At 29.3% G+C, this 18618-nt stretch overlaps 1 protein-coding gene across 2 annotated transcripts in view; it reads right to left on the bottom strand.

The window, feature by feature from the left end:
- Window positions 1-7724: 7724 nt before the first annotated feature.
- Window positions 7725-18618, bottom strand: part of LOC143231627 (beta-1-syntrophin-like) — a 65888-nt gene continuing 54994 nt past the window's right edge. The window contains exons 5-6 of one of the 2 annotated variants that reach the window (XM_076466164.1): window positions 14200-14378; window positions 7725-9171 (exon numbers count right to left, since the gene is read on the bottom strand). In XM_076466164.1, coding sequence (XP_076322279.1) covers window positions 9079-9171; window positions 14200-14378 — 272 coding nt within the window. In that variant the 3' untranslated portion in view covers window positions 7725-9078. Of the gene's footprint in view, window positions 9172-14199; window positions 14379-16436; window positions 16780-18618 lie in introns of those variants that run through there. The other variant, XM_076466165.1, reaches the window with a different exon arrangement.

Below are 18618 nucleotides of genomic sequence, written 5' to 3' on the forward strand. Positions count from 1 at the left end.
TCTGTGGAACAACATTTGGAAACTGCTGTTCTAGAAGTTATGCTACAACCTACCTTAAGATTCGTTCAATAACTTGAATTAGGTAATTTCATCCTTTTCCCCCTTTTTCTTCCCTGAATAATGTTTTGTAAATTTTGCTATTTTTATTTTTTAATATCAAACTTCAATTAAAAATAACAATATTTCAGTTGAAGATGTGTGATACTTATATTTTAAAGAAAACCAAAACAATATGGAATAATACCTTTGGGAATTCACAAAGATTTTAATAGTATTCCAGACAAAAAAACAAACTGAATGAGGGATAATGTAGGTTCATAACCCAAGCTGTTAAAATTAAAAACGTATGGATTTTTTTTATAAAAAGAATAACAACAAAAAGAAATTAGAAATATTTCTCTTTCATATGAATACTTTGTTTTGAAATTAATCTCACAGAATTTTTATCAACATTATTCATACGAGTTATGACACTCTTTCCATAAATAGAAAGTACCACAAGTGTGCACTTGCCCAGATGCTTTCTATCATTATTTTTACAACAGCTAATTATATTATCTTCTGATCAGATCAAGCTATCTACTTAGAATTAAACTAAAAAACAATCTAGTGATTAGTATAACTAATTAAATATCCTTTTCTTATATTCTTACTGACAAAAATTAAAATGTATTTTTTCAACACTTGGCCACTCTTACTGTCAACAATATTTTTGACTGTCATAAATTTTAAAATATGTTTCAATTATGTTAATACTTGTTATTACATTTTTAGAAAGACAAAACAAATGTCTCAAAACTGAAGAGAATGAGGAAGCATCTTTATGTAATGGGAAAAGAGAAATTTGTCATGTAAAAAGGTTTTAAAAATGCTCACTACAGATGTACTATAAAAAATTCCCACAAATTGTCTGTATCCTGATAGAGGACAGAGTCAATGTAAGAAATAATATAAAAGATGCTGCAAAGAATGATAGACAGTATCTTCACATCAAGCCAGGTTCACCTAAGGCAGTTAGGTTTAAAATATACTGGAAAAATGGAATGAGTTTCCCACTGCATTCTGGAGAAGACAACCTGTTCATGCCAGATGATGTATAAAAAAAACTTCATAATAGTGCACAGAACAGTAGTGCCTATAGGTTAAATGTCAGTCAAATCAGAGGTATTTATTAAAGTACAACCAATCCAAAATTGGCAACCAGTGTGTTGTGACACACAAAACATGAAATATGATGTTCATGCACCTCTAAACTAAAAATATTGGTGGGCTACAAAGCAATGACAAAAATTAATAAAAGCCTTTAAGCAGAAAAAAAACAAAACAGATGGGTTTAATGAGAGTTTCACACACCCAAACCACATTCTTTCTTGTACAGTGAGAAAATACAGCAGGATAAAATTGTGATTGATCTGATAAAAAGGTTATCAAAAATTCACCAAGACTGTAGTAATAATAACAATCTTCAGTTTATCTGTGGTACTGAGCCATCAAGGAGGGAGGAGGATATCATTTATGTTTGGCTAACATACAACAAAAAATTTACAAGCAACATATCACAACTTGTGACATACATAATAGTAAGATATAATGACAGAATACAGAAATCAGTATATGCAAAACAAGGCAAGTCCAAAGAGGAAAATACTTTCCTTCACCAATAAAGTTGAAGAAAAAACTATAAAAAAAGTGTAAATGTACAAAATATAATAAGCTGATAAACAACAACATTAAAAAATGAAGCCAAAATTTCAAAGATGTGTAATATCAGAGCTCTAAGAATCAGGATGATACAGAAAGGAAAGGGCCACAGATAATGTAGATCATCAAAATATGGAGAAGGAAAAGCTCCTAGAAAACAGAAGATTCCATTGGGAAAAGTTTTAGAAGTTAAGAGCTCAAAGAGCAGCTAACTATCCCAAGAAAAAAGAAAAGAATGCATCTTTGTTCAAGTTCAAGAAAAATCAGCACCCTAATGAGTTTAGTGCACAGAAATGATATGATATGCAATTCTAGACACTAAATTCAATATTGTACCAAAGAATCATACAACTGAGTTTGGTGAAGACAAATCCCAAAAGGAAAATAAAAATTTTGCAAGATTGAGAAAGCAGATCCAGTCCTAGGAAAAAAAAAAGTTTAATATGAAATGTAATTTCTTGTTCTCACTAAACAAGTCTGAATATGGAAATAAAAATTCTCCAAAATCATGAATAAGTATTATACTACTAAATGAAGTATAAAATTAAGATAGATGTGACTAAATGGAATGCCATCACCTAACCACAAATAAGAGGCAAAACAAAAGAAGTATAATTCAGAAGAACTAACACACTGACCCCTAAACTCATTAAAAATTAACAACACTGGAGGTCTCCAAGAGATGCTATCGATGTAAGAAAAAGCATTAAATGTGTAAAATATACAGAACCTCTCAGATCTGCATAGGTACACAAACATTATCTATATACAAATGATTGAACAAAAATATGCTCAAAGGTATGAATAAAGTCTAATCAGGAGAAGGTCCAAGACTCCTTCTGAAGTTTTTTTTAAATCTGAGTAAAAAAAAAAAAGCACAAATTTTACTAAAACAATATTTCCAGTAAATTTTATTCTTTTGGTATTTAAATGATTGGTCCCTATCAACTAAAGCTAGTAAGCTTACAAAGACACACTGAAAATGCTGCCATTTCCAAGCTACATCAGTCATTAAATGCCATTTATTGAACTAATAAGGTAGGTCAGTTGTGTTTTCTTAACATTTTACTTGGAATGTCTTTGCTATTTTATAGGTGCAAAATGTGTTTACTTATGCATAATATTATATGCACACTCTGAGTTATTAGTAGTAAACTATTATGGCTGTAAAATAACAGTTTTTGGTTTTAAGAAAAAGTATTTATAAGCTGAACTTTAGAGCATCATTTATAATAAGTAGCAATAAATGATGGATGATCTAATTTTGGACAACTATATATTTTATCCTTTGTTTTTCTCAAACACGTAAATTTTTGATAAAACTCAAGAAGCTTCATGTTGATACTACAATTTCAAATGAAGCAACCATTTCAGATGATATTCCATCATCATCTAGTGCTGCTGGGGATCTAGGATGTGTGTTTGTTAATGAGCTGAGTTACTCAGAGAAATATCATTTATTAGTGAATTTCCATTCTGTACAAATTATTGTTTCTCCTGGTGCTAGGCATCATTTTTAAAATTGTTGATCATCTGACCCCAGATTTACTGACTGGTTGGTATATATGCAGAAAGATGGTGGCAGTAGCTTATGAAAAGTATGCATCAATCAGTGTCTCTATGTCTAATGCATGGCTCAAAAGAAAATCAAGAATGTGTCATTCAGATTTTCCAAAACATTAAGAACTTTACTGAAAAGACTGCCTTATTCACATTCAGCAGTTCATATCATTGTTTCTCAGACAGCTAACTCATTTATTAATAATGTGAAACACAACCAAGGTATCTCTTCAAAGCTATCATCAGTAAGGCTAGCTCAGATGGCAGCCAACAGAAAGATAACTTATGAAATAATAAATTCCATTCTGTTTTGTGCATAAAATAATCTTCCTCTTTGGAAAGATACAGCTAATAGTGGTGTTTTATGTGAACTCATCAAAATTACGAGTTGAAGCTGGAGTTATAGAACTGGGAAAGCATATGAATACTTAATATACTAGTCCAAAAATAGAAAATGAAATAATTTCAAACACTGTGGTAGAAGCTAATGAGTCCCAAAACATATCAGTGATTATAAATGAATTAGCAGATATTTCTGGAACAGAACAACTAAGCATTGTTTTAAGATACATGAAACACAACAATTTAAGCTGAAGAATTTATGGATTTTGTTGAAATGAAAAATGTGAATTGAAAGTCTATTTCAGAAGCTATTTTACACTTCATTACTGAAACTGGAATAAACAGAGATATAATTATTGAGCAAGGATATGATGGTGCATTGACAAGGGCTGGTCATAAATCATGTATTGAGAAATGAATCTGGAAAACACTATCCAATGCATTGTATGTTCATTGCCTTAATTTGGTTATTAATGATCAATTATCAGTTGCAGCAGCTCTTCATACCAAAGTACACTTGGCATGAAGATACCACTTCTTTGTTCTACTCATTGGACAGATAAGCATCAAACATTTTCTTTATGAAATTATCATTAAAGCCCTAGAAACACTGCTCTTTCTTTTAAATCAACTTTAGAAATTTCCTAATTTATTTATGCAATGTTCCTTGTTTCAAGATAGTGTGCATTAATGGAACTGCTGTCAGCTCAGTTAAAATCCACAAAAACCAATATACTCCATATCAGAAACCTTATTAACTGTTTTGTTAACATGCTGAAGCAGGATTGGTCCAATTATGAGGAAACAAGCATACAAGGAAATATATTTAGAAGTTTGCAACAAACTAAGTGATGGCTCCCTTATTTTTCCTCACATCACAAAAACATGCACACTACTGGAATGTTTCCTCAAAGACACCAGAAGAATATTGTAAAAGCACAGTTTTTATACTGTATATATATGGATTACTTTCATTAATAACCAAAAGACTTTTTAACAATAGTAAAGAAGCAGAGCAGTCTTTGTCAGCTATGTGACAACTGAAAATTTTGTTAAGATCTACAATGAAATCAGACTGACATAAGTGACTTGGTCCTTATTTGTATCCACAAGAAACATTTAAATCAAAATATAAAAGAAAAAGTGACTACACTTCTAGTGAAGGAAACCCAACACTTAAAGTGAAGTGGTAACAAATTATGTTATAGTTATGACTAACTTTTTACATACAGTCTCTTAATGTTATTAATTAGCTAATTTTCTATAAAGATGATAAAAATTTATTTATGGATCTTTGATGATGGAATTACTTTAGTTTTAGCAAGTAAAAGTAATTATTTAATTAATGAAATTATTCATTTCCTTAATGCATATTTCTTCAATGCAAACAATGTTCAGATTATCTACAACCTTTTAAAGAAGGAAGGCAAAAAAAATATTAAAAAAATTATTACATTATGGTATTAGAATGAAAGGCCTCTTCAGCAAAGAATAGGGTGGATGTACTTTTATGTTCTAAATAATCATACCTTTCTAATTAGTAATTTCGCAATGCTTATTTGGGTCTGCATGATTATTTTTGGTCATCTTTAATGAAGAGCAGAAAATCCAATTTCATGCTATGATTTCAACCTGTACACTCATTAAATTTGAAATCTGAATTTTTTATCCCTGCACTATTATTTGAACACAAGAGTAATGTGGTTGACATATTATAATATATTCTCTTTTGCTTTCACTCATGGGTTCATAGAATGAGTAAACACATTCTATTTGAGCAAGGATATGATGGTGCATTGACAATGGCTGGTCATAAATCATGTATTCAGAAAAGAATCTGGAAAACATTATCCAATGCATTGTTTGTTCACTGCCTTAGTTTGGTTATTAATGATCAATCATCAATTGCAGCAACCAATTACTTTCATTAATAACCAAAAGTTATTTATTTGTATAGTGAATATATCTAATGAAATTAAAAGTTTAATCATTTTAATTCCTTTATGATATACATATTAGATACCAAAACTAAATTCAGAAATACTTTTGAAACATTACTGTTGTTAAAAAACATTAATATTAGTTTCTGCTATACAGAATTAAGAACTACACAGATTGTAAATATACAGTACTATATGTAAAAAATAAAAGAAATAGTCCTGTGTATCATATACAAAAACTATTAACCCTTCTAAGACTCATATATATTGTAAGGTTAAAAGCAAAATACATAATGTCTGTTACGTGAATCCTATATATTTTAATGCATAAACACATATCTGTAAAGATAAGTTTTCACAAGACTTGTATACATACTGTAAGGTTAAAAGCAGAATATATAATGTGTATTATATTAAATGAATCCATATAATATTGTAAGATACACACATACTGTAAGAATAAAATAAAACAACATATTACTTAAATACAAATTACTAATATAATTTCCTAAACATATATGTAAAAAGTACACAAATTTCTAATTTAAGAACAAAACTTATTATATTACTTCTTAAAACTTGTTAAGTTGTAAGACTTAAGTATACTATAGCTTTTAAGTATGTATCATCTATACATATTCCCTTGGTCATAAACTAATATGTTTTACACCTTGTTTAAATATATGAAAATGCTTAACTATTCTATACTCTTGTTTCATACTAAGTGATTGCAAAAATTATCCATAAAATTCATTTATTCTCCTTAAGAGAAATATAAAGGTAAAATATATCTTATGGATTAAAAGCTACATTTATGTAAAACATGATGTTTGTACTCAGTAAGTAAAATGTCTTGTTGTGTAAGCATTACGTATTCTTTTCTTTTTCCTTCAAAGAAATATAGAAGGTAAAAGTTATTCCTACAGGATGAACACTTAAGACCATTCTGACAAATAATATTTAAACACTTAATACCTTGTGAAGAGGACACCAAACCCTTGCATGTCCACTCAGTCTTTTAAGAGAAAATAAAATATTGAAAGCAGATGAGGTTTCTTCAACATTTATGACAAACAGATAATAATTACACATGAACAAAGACAGATGTCTCATGCCCTAGTTCACATAATTTTAAAGGAACAATACAAAATTGTCACCATTTTGATTCATGATAGTAACTGTATTCAAAATGTTTTAAAAAACAATCATGATTTACTTGGTTAATATAATTAAAATACTTAATTCCACTAAAATTTAAATATTCTTGAAAATTAGATCTTTATATTTTAACTAATAAATAGAATTCAGTATTAACAAGTTTTTCTTTAAAACCCCTTAAAAATGAATAAGCAAAATAAAATGGTGAATTTTAACAAGTTTTAAAACCTAAAAATTATTTTTAGTGTATGAAAAACAAAATGTTTACATAAATACTGATGCAGGATTGAAATTCAACACTCCTAAGAAGCATGGCTTCACCCAAAGCACTCAGAGATAATGAGACGTAGAAAACAAATAGGTGGAAATTTCTACCTCAGACAATATGTATTGCACAGTCAATTTAAAAAATATACTTATAAAAAAAGTTTGTATTAAACCAGCCAATTGATACCATGTTACTTTGACTTAACCACTAAATGTCTGTATTTAAAATAGTTTCATGAATATTATATGAAAAAATAAAACCATTATAAAGTGAAAGGAATCTCAATTTCAAATATTTGTCTGTATTTAAAATAGTTTCATGAATATTATATGAAAAAATAAAACCATTATAAAGTGAAAGGAATCTCAATTTCAAATAAACATTTTGTTTTGGGATCGTTACAAGTTTTTTGAAGAACTCAAGTTTTTCTAATGGGGTTTTAGAACAAACAGAACATTGAAAAGTAAAGAGACAGTATATTCATATTAAATAAAACAAGGCAATTGATTAGGCATGTTTCAAGATATGTTAAAATTACTCAATTTTTTTTTGTTTAGTAAACTTCAAAGATTAAAGAAAACTAACAATTCACTAATGTAGTTTTAGAAAATAGTTAAAAGGTTTTGATATGCTACATAAAAATATAAAGCCCAAAGTACTTTGTAAGAGATGTAATATTAACTTTGTACAACAAACAATAAAACAGTTATGATGTTTAACTAATATATAACAAGAATAAAGCTATAGTAAATTGCTCTATAAAATGTTTTAATACACAAGAGTTTATCATATCTACATAAGGTTTTAAACCAATTTGGCAAATTATTCTGAACCTTCAATTTATTTTGTATATAAAAACTATAAATGCAAAATAGAAATAAGTATTTGCTTTGAATCAAAGGGAGTGGTATTTCACCAGTTTTCCAGCACAAGGTTTCATGATCTAGAAACTTTTGTATAACAAGTTGCATATTTAGCTAAAATAATTCTGGGTTAAAACTGAGTAAAGCATAAAATATAACACAATGTGAAATTACTTTAAAAATTAGGTTATGTTACTTAAATAACTGAAAAACTTTGTAACTGTTCAATTGCCTTTCTTCATCATAATGTTTGAAGAAAGTTGAGAATCAGTTTAAAAATCTTAGTTTTTCACTGTTCATTCAGTTTTCTTATGTTTACATTGTTTATTTAAACAATATTTATTTTTCTTTATTAGTTTAATAAACATTTGAATTTGTTTTTCACTTAATTGACCAAGTTAAGCTTTTATATTAACTGAACATGCAAATTATTACTGAAGAGTTTTAGAGAATTTGAACATAAGTTTCTTTTTTTTTTACTGAACTCACAATGTATGTTATTGCTCTCCTTAAACTGGATTTTGTTTTTTTACCTACGTTTTTTGTAGTTTTCATCAAATAGACACACAATTATATATGTACATAGTGTATGGTAATAACATAGACTAAAGAAAAAAAAAGTTAAAACTTTGAAAATTTTATGTTCCAAAAGTGGCTTAGAAGAAGTTACATATCTATCTAAAATGATATTAATGTCCGATTCCTCAAATAAAAGGTGCACTGAGATAATGTAGTTATTATTACACCATGTAATACTAAGCAACAAATACCTAACATAAAAAGTAGTTAAGTATACTTTTTTAGTTGTTCTACTTTTTACAAAAAATCATAAGTTCTAACAACAACTATGGTTTTTAGTTTTAATTAAAAGTCATATTACATCAAATTAAATCTCACTGTATGATATTACACCAGACTAAAAAGTAAATTATAACTCACAATAAAATAATCAATACAAACTATTTAAACCATAGTACTATGCACTGAAACTTAAGAGTACAATTTTTGTGTGTGTTAATTTAGTAGATATATATATTTTTTAAATGAATCAATGATATACTTTTAAGGATAAGTAAGTAACCATGGCAATCTTCATTCTTCTTTGACATAAACAAAGCACAGAAAAGTTTAGACACTTGACAAAAGTTTAAAATCAATATCTAAATTATATTGGTCCAGATTTGTAACGATAAGACGGAGCCAAAAACAAAAAAAAACATGACTTCTAGTTGTGTTCTCCTGTCTTTCATGCTACTAGTCCCATCCGTGTGACTTTTGCAGAGAGAAAGGTGTGAAGAGTAAACACAAATGGTTTTGGACATTGCATCATGTCTAATTCCTGCAAGAAATGCATACATCGACTTAAGTTTCATAGCTGAGTTCTTCAAACTGAAATAAGGGCATCGAGAAGCATCACTGAGGTTTAAGAAATATAACAATAAAGTGTGTAAATAAGTATAACTTTATGCCTCTATCTGACTTGCAAAATTCAAAATTGTATAAATACAAAATTATATACTAACAAGTTTCTTATAATATTTAAAATATGTCAATAAAGAAAATACCGAACCTATTTGTTGGACTTTCAATAGGTTTATTTTGAAATTATAAATTAATCATGAAATTAAAACTTGACAGTTCAGACAATGATTATGCAATGTATACAAATTTATTTTCTTAGAAATGTAGCAATAGAATAGCTTGCTTTAGTTGACAATGTTAAATGTATTAAAGAAAATAAGTTACAATTACTTAACAGTGAATTGAATAAGGAAATGACCTACATTCATCCTTACTCTCAATTTACACTTTTAAATCACTAATATATTAAATTTCATGTTAAACAAATTAATAACTTAATGCCACTTTGTTACAATTTGCATCCAGGCTAGAAACTTTCAACCAGTGTAATTTCAAGTTAATGTGCATCACATTCATCATTCAAATGTACTCTGCTGCCAGTTTGGGTCCAGAATAGACAATGTTAATCAATGGAATTATTTGATGTTTGATGGTAAAACCTTTTATTCATGAAAACATTACTTTTCTCACTATAACACTTTAAAAATGGAAGGTGTAAAAGTTCATCTTTTAAGAATCATTACAAACACACAGAATTATGAATATATAGTTATGTGAATAAAACCTAAATATCTATTGTTATTAGAATATTTAAGTTTTGGACACATAAAACCAAAATCTTTCAAACACTTCTTGATGACGAGAAACCAGCTTGAAATAAAAATGTATCTTAGAATGGTTAATAGGGGTATTAACACTTTTATTGATAAGCAGAGAACAACGTTTTGACCTTCCTAGGCCATCGTCTGGTGAAAAAATAGAGTTTGCAAGTGACTATTGTTAAACACGTCTTAGGGACAAGAGTATAAATGGGTACGGAATTGTAGGGGACACTGTAGTTGGATGTTAGGTTATTATTTAGTATAGGTATTAAAGGTGTTCCTTTATATTGGTTTAATTTTGGCTTTAGTTGCTGTGTAAGTAGGGCTTTTTTGATGTTGCATTTGTTTATTTTTGTTTCCGTACTTAGTATCTGTTTTGTTTTTTCTATGGTTATGTTGTGTTCATTTGACTTGCAGCATTCAAAAACATGTGAAGGTGTTGTTTTGTGTTCTTCAAATCTAGTTTTGATTTTTCTGCTTGTTTCTCCAATATAGAAGTCATAGTAGTTGTTGCATTGTATTTTACAAATTATGTTGGTGTTATGTTTGTCAGTGTAATTTTTTACATAGCATGGGCTTTAGAGTTCACAATCACCAAAACTAACTTTATGTCAATGACCAAAACTACTTACAAATAAGTGGCCTAAGTATCAGGAATTCTGTGTCACCAGTTCTAGCCAACATATTTATGACAGATTGAATCTCAAGCAATCAATTCAGCCTTACACCCACCACTATACTGGTACAAATAAATTGACAATACAATTGCTGAAAACACAGTTTTTTTCAATCACGTTAACTCGATATACCCCAATATTAAGTTCACCTATAAACAGGAAAAAACTAACCAAATTGCATTTCTTAACCTTAAGATCACTATAACTAAGACACAATTCAAAACAGAAATCCATAGAAAAATCACCCCCACTAGATTAAACATTCCCTGGTACTCAGCACATGAAACAAAGCAAAAACTCCATATATTAAGAAACCAAATAAACTATGCTCACCAGATAAAATTAACGATGAAATCAACAAAATAAAACAACACGTTATCAACAATTTCCTCAAAAACCGTGGAAAAAATTATATGCACACACCTAGATCAACAACAATAAATCTCATAACACAACAAACTACAAAACCTTGTACTGCTGCATCCCACATGTTCCCAACATCAGCAAAAAAACAAGCAACATTTGGAAAAAACTTAACAAAACAGTAAACACCAAATTTATTCAAAAACCAGATACAAAACTAAAGTCGATACTATGTAAAACTACACTGACAAACACAACATCAACATGATTTATAAAATACACTACAACAATTGTCATGACTTCTATATTGGAGAAACCAGCAGAAAAATGGAAACTAGATTAAAAAAACACCAAAAACACGTCAATTAACCACAACGTAACCATAGAAAACATCCAGATACAAAGTATGGAAACAAATATAAACAAATGCAAAATCAAAGCCCTATTTATACAGCAACTAAAACCAAAATTAAACCAATATAAAGGAACACCTTTATACCTATACTAATTAATAACCTAACATCCAACTGCAACGCCCTCTACAATCTCGTACCCGTTTATACTCTCATCCCCAAAACATGCATCTGGCAATGGTCACTTGCAAACTCTATCTGTTAACCTGGAGATGACCTAGGAAGGTTGAAACATTGTTCTCTGCTTTTCAATAAAAGTGTTAATACCCCTACCAGCTGTTCTGAGATACACTTTCAAACATATTATCCATCTTTCTGACAACAGCCTAAAATAATGACAAGCTATACAGCTTAGCCCAATTACTGTTCAAAACATCATTTTCATTTACTAACAATGTCCCTCTGCCTCTTTTGTTCTGGATGCACATTTTGAGATACACAGTGACACTCACAAAAAACAAACACCAGAAACAAATAGTATTTCAGTGATGTTGAGAAAACCCACTTGTAGAGAAATATATATGTGTAAAAATGACCTGACGATGACCGAAGAAGGTCGAAACGTTGTTCGCTCTTCCATGTAAAATATTTTCTCAACCCAAACGAGCCATTTTGCACAAATGGTATTTCATTTAACTGTTTTCATTATATTTCAAAAAATGCAGGATTTGAATTTTCAAAGTAGGCCTATTTTGCTATGAGGGACAAAAAGTGACACAAATAAGAAAACATTTTATTATATATTGCAACAAGATTATAAAACAGTCAAGATAGTTGTAGTTGGAAAAAACTAATTCAGAATACAATGAATTTGCCATATTTAATAAATTATTACTTTAAACAACACCTTTTTCATCATCATCTTCATAAAAATATCAAATATTAATATTTTGATATGACTACTGTTCTCCAGGATTTACCCCATCCCTGGAAGCAATACATCATGCTAAAATACAGAAACTAGCACACTACATATTAATCAGCAACTATATACTGAAGGTTTGAACATTTGAATTATGTTCTTGGAATTCCATTAAAAATGTAACTAAAAAAAAACCTTTTAACCAAGAAAAAAGTATAGCTACTTTGGAAAGAATTAGGAGATGTATAACAATATATGAAAAGCAGGGCAATTGGAACCACTGACTACAGATATAGTGCCTTGCAAAGGTATTCACCCTCTACCAATAATGTTGCATTTTGATGAAACAGAAATAGTGTAAACAATGTTTTAAAAATGATAGTTTTTACTTGAAACTTTAATGATCAATCTTAACACTGTTATGTATGAAGGAGGTTGAATGTCAGTAAAACTTGCAAAGAAAATATATAAAATGAAATTTGATGAATGCATAAATATTTATTGAATATTCATAAATATTAAGCCTGCTAAGTCAGCACTTGGTGGAAGAACCTTAGGCAGCAATTATTGCTGTGTCTTTCTGGATAGGCCTCTACCAGCTGTGAACAATGGGATGGTGAAAATTTTGCTCATACTTTCTGGCTCTAATTCTAACATGTTTGAATAATCTGCAACCTTTTAGTCTTGCCACAAATTTTCTATTGGATTCAAGTCAGGATTTTGACTAGACCATTCCAGGACATTCACATTCTTCTTTTAAAACAACTCCAGTGTGGCTTTGGCCTTTTGGTCATTGTCCTTCTGAAATGTAAATTTTGAATCCAGCTCTAGATTTTTGGTTAATTCAAACAGGTTTTTCTCTAGAATTTGCTTGTACTTTGTACCATCCATTTTCCCTTTCAATTCTGACAAACTTCCCCATTACATGGTGCTGCCAGCCCCATGCTTGACTGATGGAATGGCACAAACTGGATGATGTGCTGTGTTTGGCTTGTGCTAGATGTAACACTTTGAAGTTAGACTAAAAAGCTCACTTTTTTCTCTCATCTGACCATGTAACCTTCTGCCACATGTCTGCAATATCATTTACATGTTTTATTACAAATTCCATACAAAATTTAAGATTATTTATTTTAAGTAATGGCTTCTTTCTTGCCACTTGCTCATACAGGCCAGTTTTGTGTAAGGACTGAGATATATGAACACCAATTCCAATATCAGACATGAAACTTTTCAAATCTTGCATTACTCTTGACTTTACAGTGGCATTCCTAATCAGTTTTTACTTACCCGGCTACACAGTTTGGAAAGACATCATGATCTTGATGGTATAAAGCACATCCAATTCATAATGATGGAATTCACTGTACTCAAAGGGATAATAAGTGACTTTTAAATTTTCTTGTAATCTTCTTTCCCCTGTGTTTGTTTACCATTTTATCCACAATTTGTTTGGAAAGCTCTTTGGTCTTCATGGCTGGTTTATCACATCACAATGTGAGTTGTGGCTTAAACAGATGTATTTACTTTGAAGCCAAGTTAAACCAATTTGAGTATACACAAACAGAGACCATTACACTAATTTTTACTTATATAATATCAGTGTTTTTAGCTTTTTTGTTTGAAGTAGATTGTGTAAATTCCTAATATAACATTCCATTTCAAAGTTTCATAACTGCAAGCTCAGATGGCATCAAAATGCAAAACCTTTGCAGGGTGAATACTTTTGTGGGACATTGTACATAATTATTATAATAAGGAGGTGATGCCATTAAATCACAAAAGATACCAGCCTTGTCATTAAACTAAAATTCAATGACTTATTTTTCTAATAAAAAGTTGTCTTACAACATATAAGTGAAAAGTTACCTTTTCTCCTTCATCACTTCCAAAATCCAACCACACTAACTGTACTCCATCATCAGCAGACATCATAAGTTTTTCATATGTATATTGCCATAATATTGTTTGTTGTCTTCCATCCAACAGCAAGAAACCATTTTCATAATGTAATACAATCTGACAATCATTTCCTTGATACACACATGCTAAAAACATAATATTTGCAAATTTTATTATACAATCCAAAAATTATATTCAAATATTTCATATATATGTAAAATTCTAATGAAACTATACAAACATTTTGATCAATATCTAAGTAAGCTAACATACAATAAACCAAAAATTTCACATACACATGGTTGAAAAAATTTAATTCTCAAAAGATTGTTTTTTTCTATTTTTTTTTCCTTACTTGGATTGAACAACAGTTTCAGACTATGCAATTTCAACTGAATGTAAACGAACAATATTTTCCTTGAAATGACAGCAACTTACTTTTCCTTACATTATATAACTAATAATAATGGATGTTTCCCTCAAAAATATATATTTTTGAGCTACACCCTATTCAAACCTATTCCAAGGCATCAACAGTGGTAAAATAAAAGTGACAAGTCAGATAGGGTATACCTTTTAACTACCCACCTTACATTCATCTTTGTACAAGGTGAAAAATAAACATTAGGCTTTGTTTCTGAGTGCTAAGGCTGAAATTATTGAATGAAGGAGAAAAAATTAAAATTATTGGGTAATGAATTTTGAAAATAATCTATATATTCTTTGTCACAGTAAAAAATTAACATAGAAAAATAACCAGTTCTTGGCACTGCTTATTTATGAAATTTGCAGTAACATTCTACACAATCCAACTATGGTTATTACTTGCAGAGCACTTAATCCTATCCAGACTTTTTGAACATTTTTTCAAACTGTTTATGCAACTCATTTCTTGACAGTTCTGATGATTGTTGGTTACAGAATTCATATTAACATGTAGAATCACAGAAAAAAAAAAAGTTAAATACCAAAAAGACTGCATTAATCAACCTAATTTATGTGATTCGTGATAATGAAAACTCACTCGAAGTAAAAATATATCTCAGAATGGCTGGAATGGGTATTAATAGTATAGAAACATATTAGTAATTTGAATATTAAATATTAAGAATATCAGTTTCTTGTGGTATTAATCTATTAATTTAAAATTTGTTGGTACTCCATTATGCATATAAAAATTTAAACAGTGAATTTGTCAAACCCCTTCATGTACAAGATTGAACAAGGCTTAAGGCAAGGGTTATTAAGTACAAGACATGATTAGTAGTGAAGATAATTGTTTCCACAATTTTTGTTAATGTACTTTTCTATGTTATATAAAAAATATCTGAAATTTATGAATAAATAATAATAAAATGTATACATATGTAATGTATGGTAACCAAAATGTTACTGTATTTTACAAAATATTGCTGTGCTAGTTCTAAGACCAGGAAGAATAAGACACATTAACTTTGTAGTTATGTTGCAGACTAGTATAGTATAATTATGTCTACTCAGTTTGTTATTACATCAAGGTAAAATAAAAGCAAATTATGCAGAATGAGAAACTTAACAATTCTGAAAAAAGTTTATTCATGAAATTTCAGAAGGATGAAATGTTTTACAAAATCAGTGAAGTAAATTTATAACAAAGAGAACAAGGTACATACAAACCAAGTTATTGAAAGTTGCACAAACTTAAAAATGAATACAAATATTTACTCATCTTGAAAAGGAACACCAGTACTGTATATACAAAACTGTATGAATCAGTGAAAACACAGAGATGTGTTAAACTTCATACATATGTTTACACATGATAACAACAGAATAAAAGGATCAAAAGTGGTACGAACTTGTATAAATGTACAAAACCTCTTAGAAAATTTCAATGTCAACTTATGATGGCTTAAACTATTCTTGATACACAGAAAACTTGTACAAAATATTTCAGTAACAAAGACAATATAAAAGCAAGAAAATTTAGCAGTTTTAATAAAATATTTCAAATAAACAAATAGGAAGATGCTACACGTGAATGTCTGATATATTTTAATTTTTACAGAAATTGTAAAAAAAATAGTAGAAACTATTTAAACATTTACTAGGTACATAAACAATATTTTACAAACTCTCATAACTGATTTATTTTAACAAATTTTATTATGTTAGAATATGGAAAATAAATAAACTATGGTAATTTTAGCAGTGTTATTGATGTACTAAGTAAAAGTTTAACTTCTTTGAAGACCAGCACTAATGTGATATTTTGCAAAGTGTTTCATGCAGAAAAATTCAATACAGTTTACATTTTATTTGGATCCTATTGATTTTAAGGCAGAATTAGCACCTCTTTCTCTGACTTTTATTAATAAGTGTTTGTCTACCAAGAGTGAGTCTAATGGCTGAAGAGTTCTGTACAGTTCTTGGTAGTGGTATAATAGAAGACCCAGTCTGCTTGCAGGTAAACAATGAACAAAAGCAGCGATCTGGTCCATTCTCGGACAACAACGCCAGCTGGTTGTTTTACATTTTGTACATATACAAGTATTTACAATGGCAAGTCTAAAATATGAGAAAAGTTTTAGAAGAAAAATAAAAAAACTGAAAATTAAAAAGCCTGTAAATGAGAATTGTATAAAGAAAACAATGCTGGAGTTACTGTGGACATTTATTTACTTATTCTGGCTCTGTGCTGTTACCTGGTATTACTTTTGGAGGAATCAAAACAGAAATTTGTATTTTGAGTAAACAACATGTACACAGTATTTTCAGCCTTGTTTCCTTATTTTTTACGATTCATATTTGCAGGTTTTTAAATTCTTAATTATTTATTATGCTGGCTTTTATTTATATTAATTATGGACAAACGATTACTTGTTATAGTAGCTAAACTCATACTTTCTAATGATAATAAACAGCTAGCCAATATGTTTCATGATGATTTACTACTTGACTGCATTAGTTTGAGATAGTAAATGTTAAGCTACAGTTGAGGATTATCATGGATATTTGTTTGAGACTATAGTGAGCATTTATAGTTTCTATGTAATTATCTATATGCAACACTCAGCAAAAGGTAAATGTATGCTTAAACTAAGACAATCTTCACTAAGTTCACAAACTTTAACCAGTACAACAGCAGCCTTTAAGTAAAACCTCTACATCTAAAACATGGCTTTAAACAAACTTTACCGAGTTTTAAATACAGAAATCCTGATTTATTTTTACTCCTTCACTTTATATATAATAGAATGGTTGACTCCATAAACCTACCAATTGTACAGTGTACAAAGTATTGAATATCTACGTTACAGCCATCTAATGTTCATTTATTATCAAACAGTAATTTCCACTTCACTCTGTACTTAAGCTATTTAAAGGAACATTAGATGTTTGTATGAAAGCTAACTTAAAGGAGTTATGATAACATTACTTATACCAGAAATGATGTTTTTAGAAGAAACAAACTTTTCAATACCCTTATGACCTTAAAGCTAACTTAAAGGAGTTATGATAACATTACTTATACGAGAATTGATGTTTTTAGAAGAAACAAACTTTTCAATACCCTTATGACCTTTGCATGACCTTATTTAGTATTCTACAAATTTATGGCTTTAATATACAAAGCCATTTTTGTTGTAGGCTGGCAAGAGAATAATAATGATTATAATAAGAATGACAAACACTGGCTGCAAGACCCCTAACTGGCAGTTCTTCATCTTTACCTGTGCAGATCTTAAACTTTAGGTAGTATCAACTCAAGACTTTGCCAACACCCACAACATGATAAATACTTTGCACATAATGGAGGAAACAAATTCTATATTTTGTACCCAATACTTCTCCATCTATGGTTAGTACCCTGTCAAATGATTAGTAGAAATCAAAGTATTTAACTGAAAGGTCTATGATAGTTCTTAGTTTATCATAATTAAAAAGTTTTAGGAAGAGTATTACCATTGTTACTGAAATATAAGAACATATGATTGGAATAAAACCTGTTTGTAAAACAGATATTAGTAAACCTAGGTGTATGAAATAAAGAGGACAGGTGTACCAGCAGTAAAAAAAAAGTTATAGTAAGACCAGAAAGCTAAAATATTTTTAACAGTATCATCAGTCCATTTCAATCTTTTTTGGAATCATAGATTAATTCTGGTATTTATCATGCACATACCTGTTTGTTTCAGTTATAGCAGAGAAAACTTGTTAGGAAACAGGTTTACCTTTGTGAAAAGTGGACAAATTTATACTCAAGTCAATGTATCATTGCAGGAAAGAGACCACTCCTACTGGGAAGAAAAACTCTTTAGTTTTTGGCTCTAGCATTTTCCCCCTACTCCTCCCTGCCCTAGGTGATTCAGGATCATACTCACATGATGAAGGTATTTCACTAGA

The sequence above is a fragment of the Tachypleus tridentatus genome, chromosome 11, assembly GCF_004210375.1.
Source record: "Tachypleus tridentatus isolate NWPU-2018 chromosome 11, ASM421037v1, whole genome shotgun sequence".
Lineage (NCBI taxonomy): Eukaryota > Metazoa > Arthropoda > Merostomata > Xiphosura > Limulidae > Tachypleus > Tachypleus tridentatus.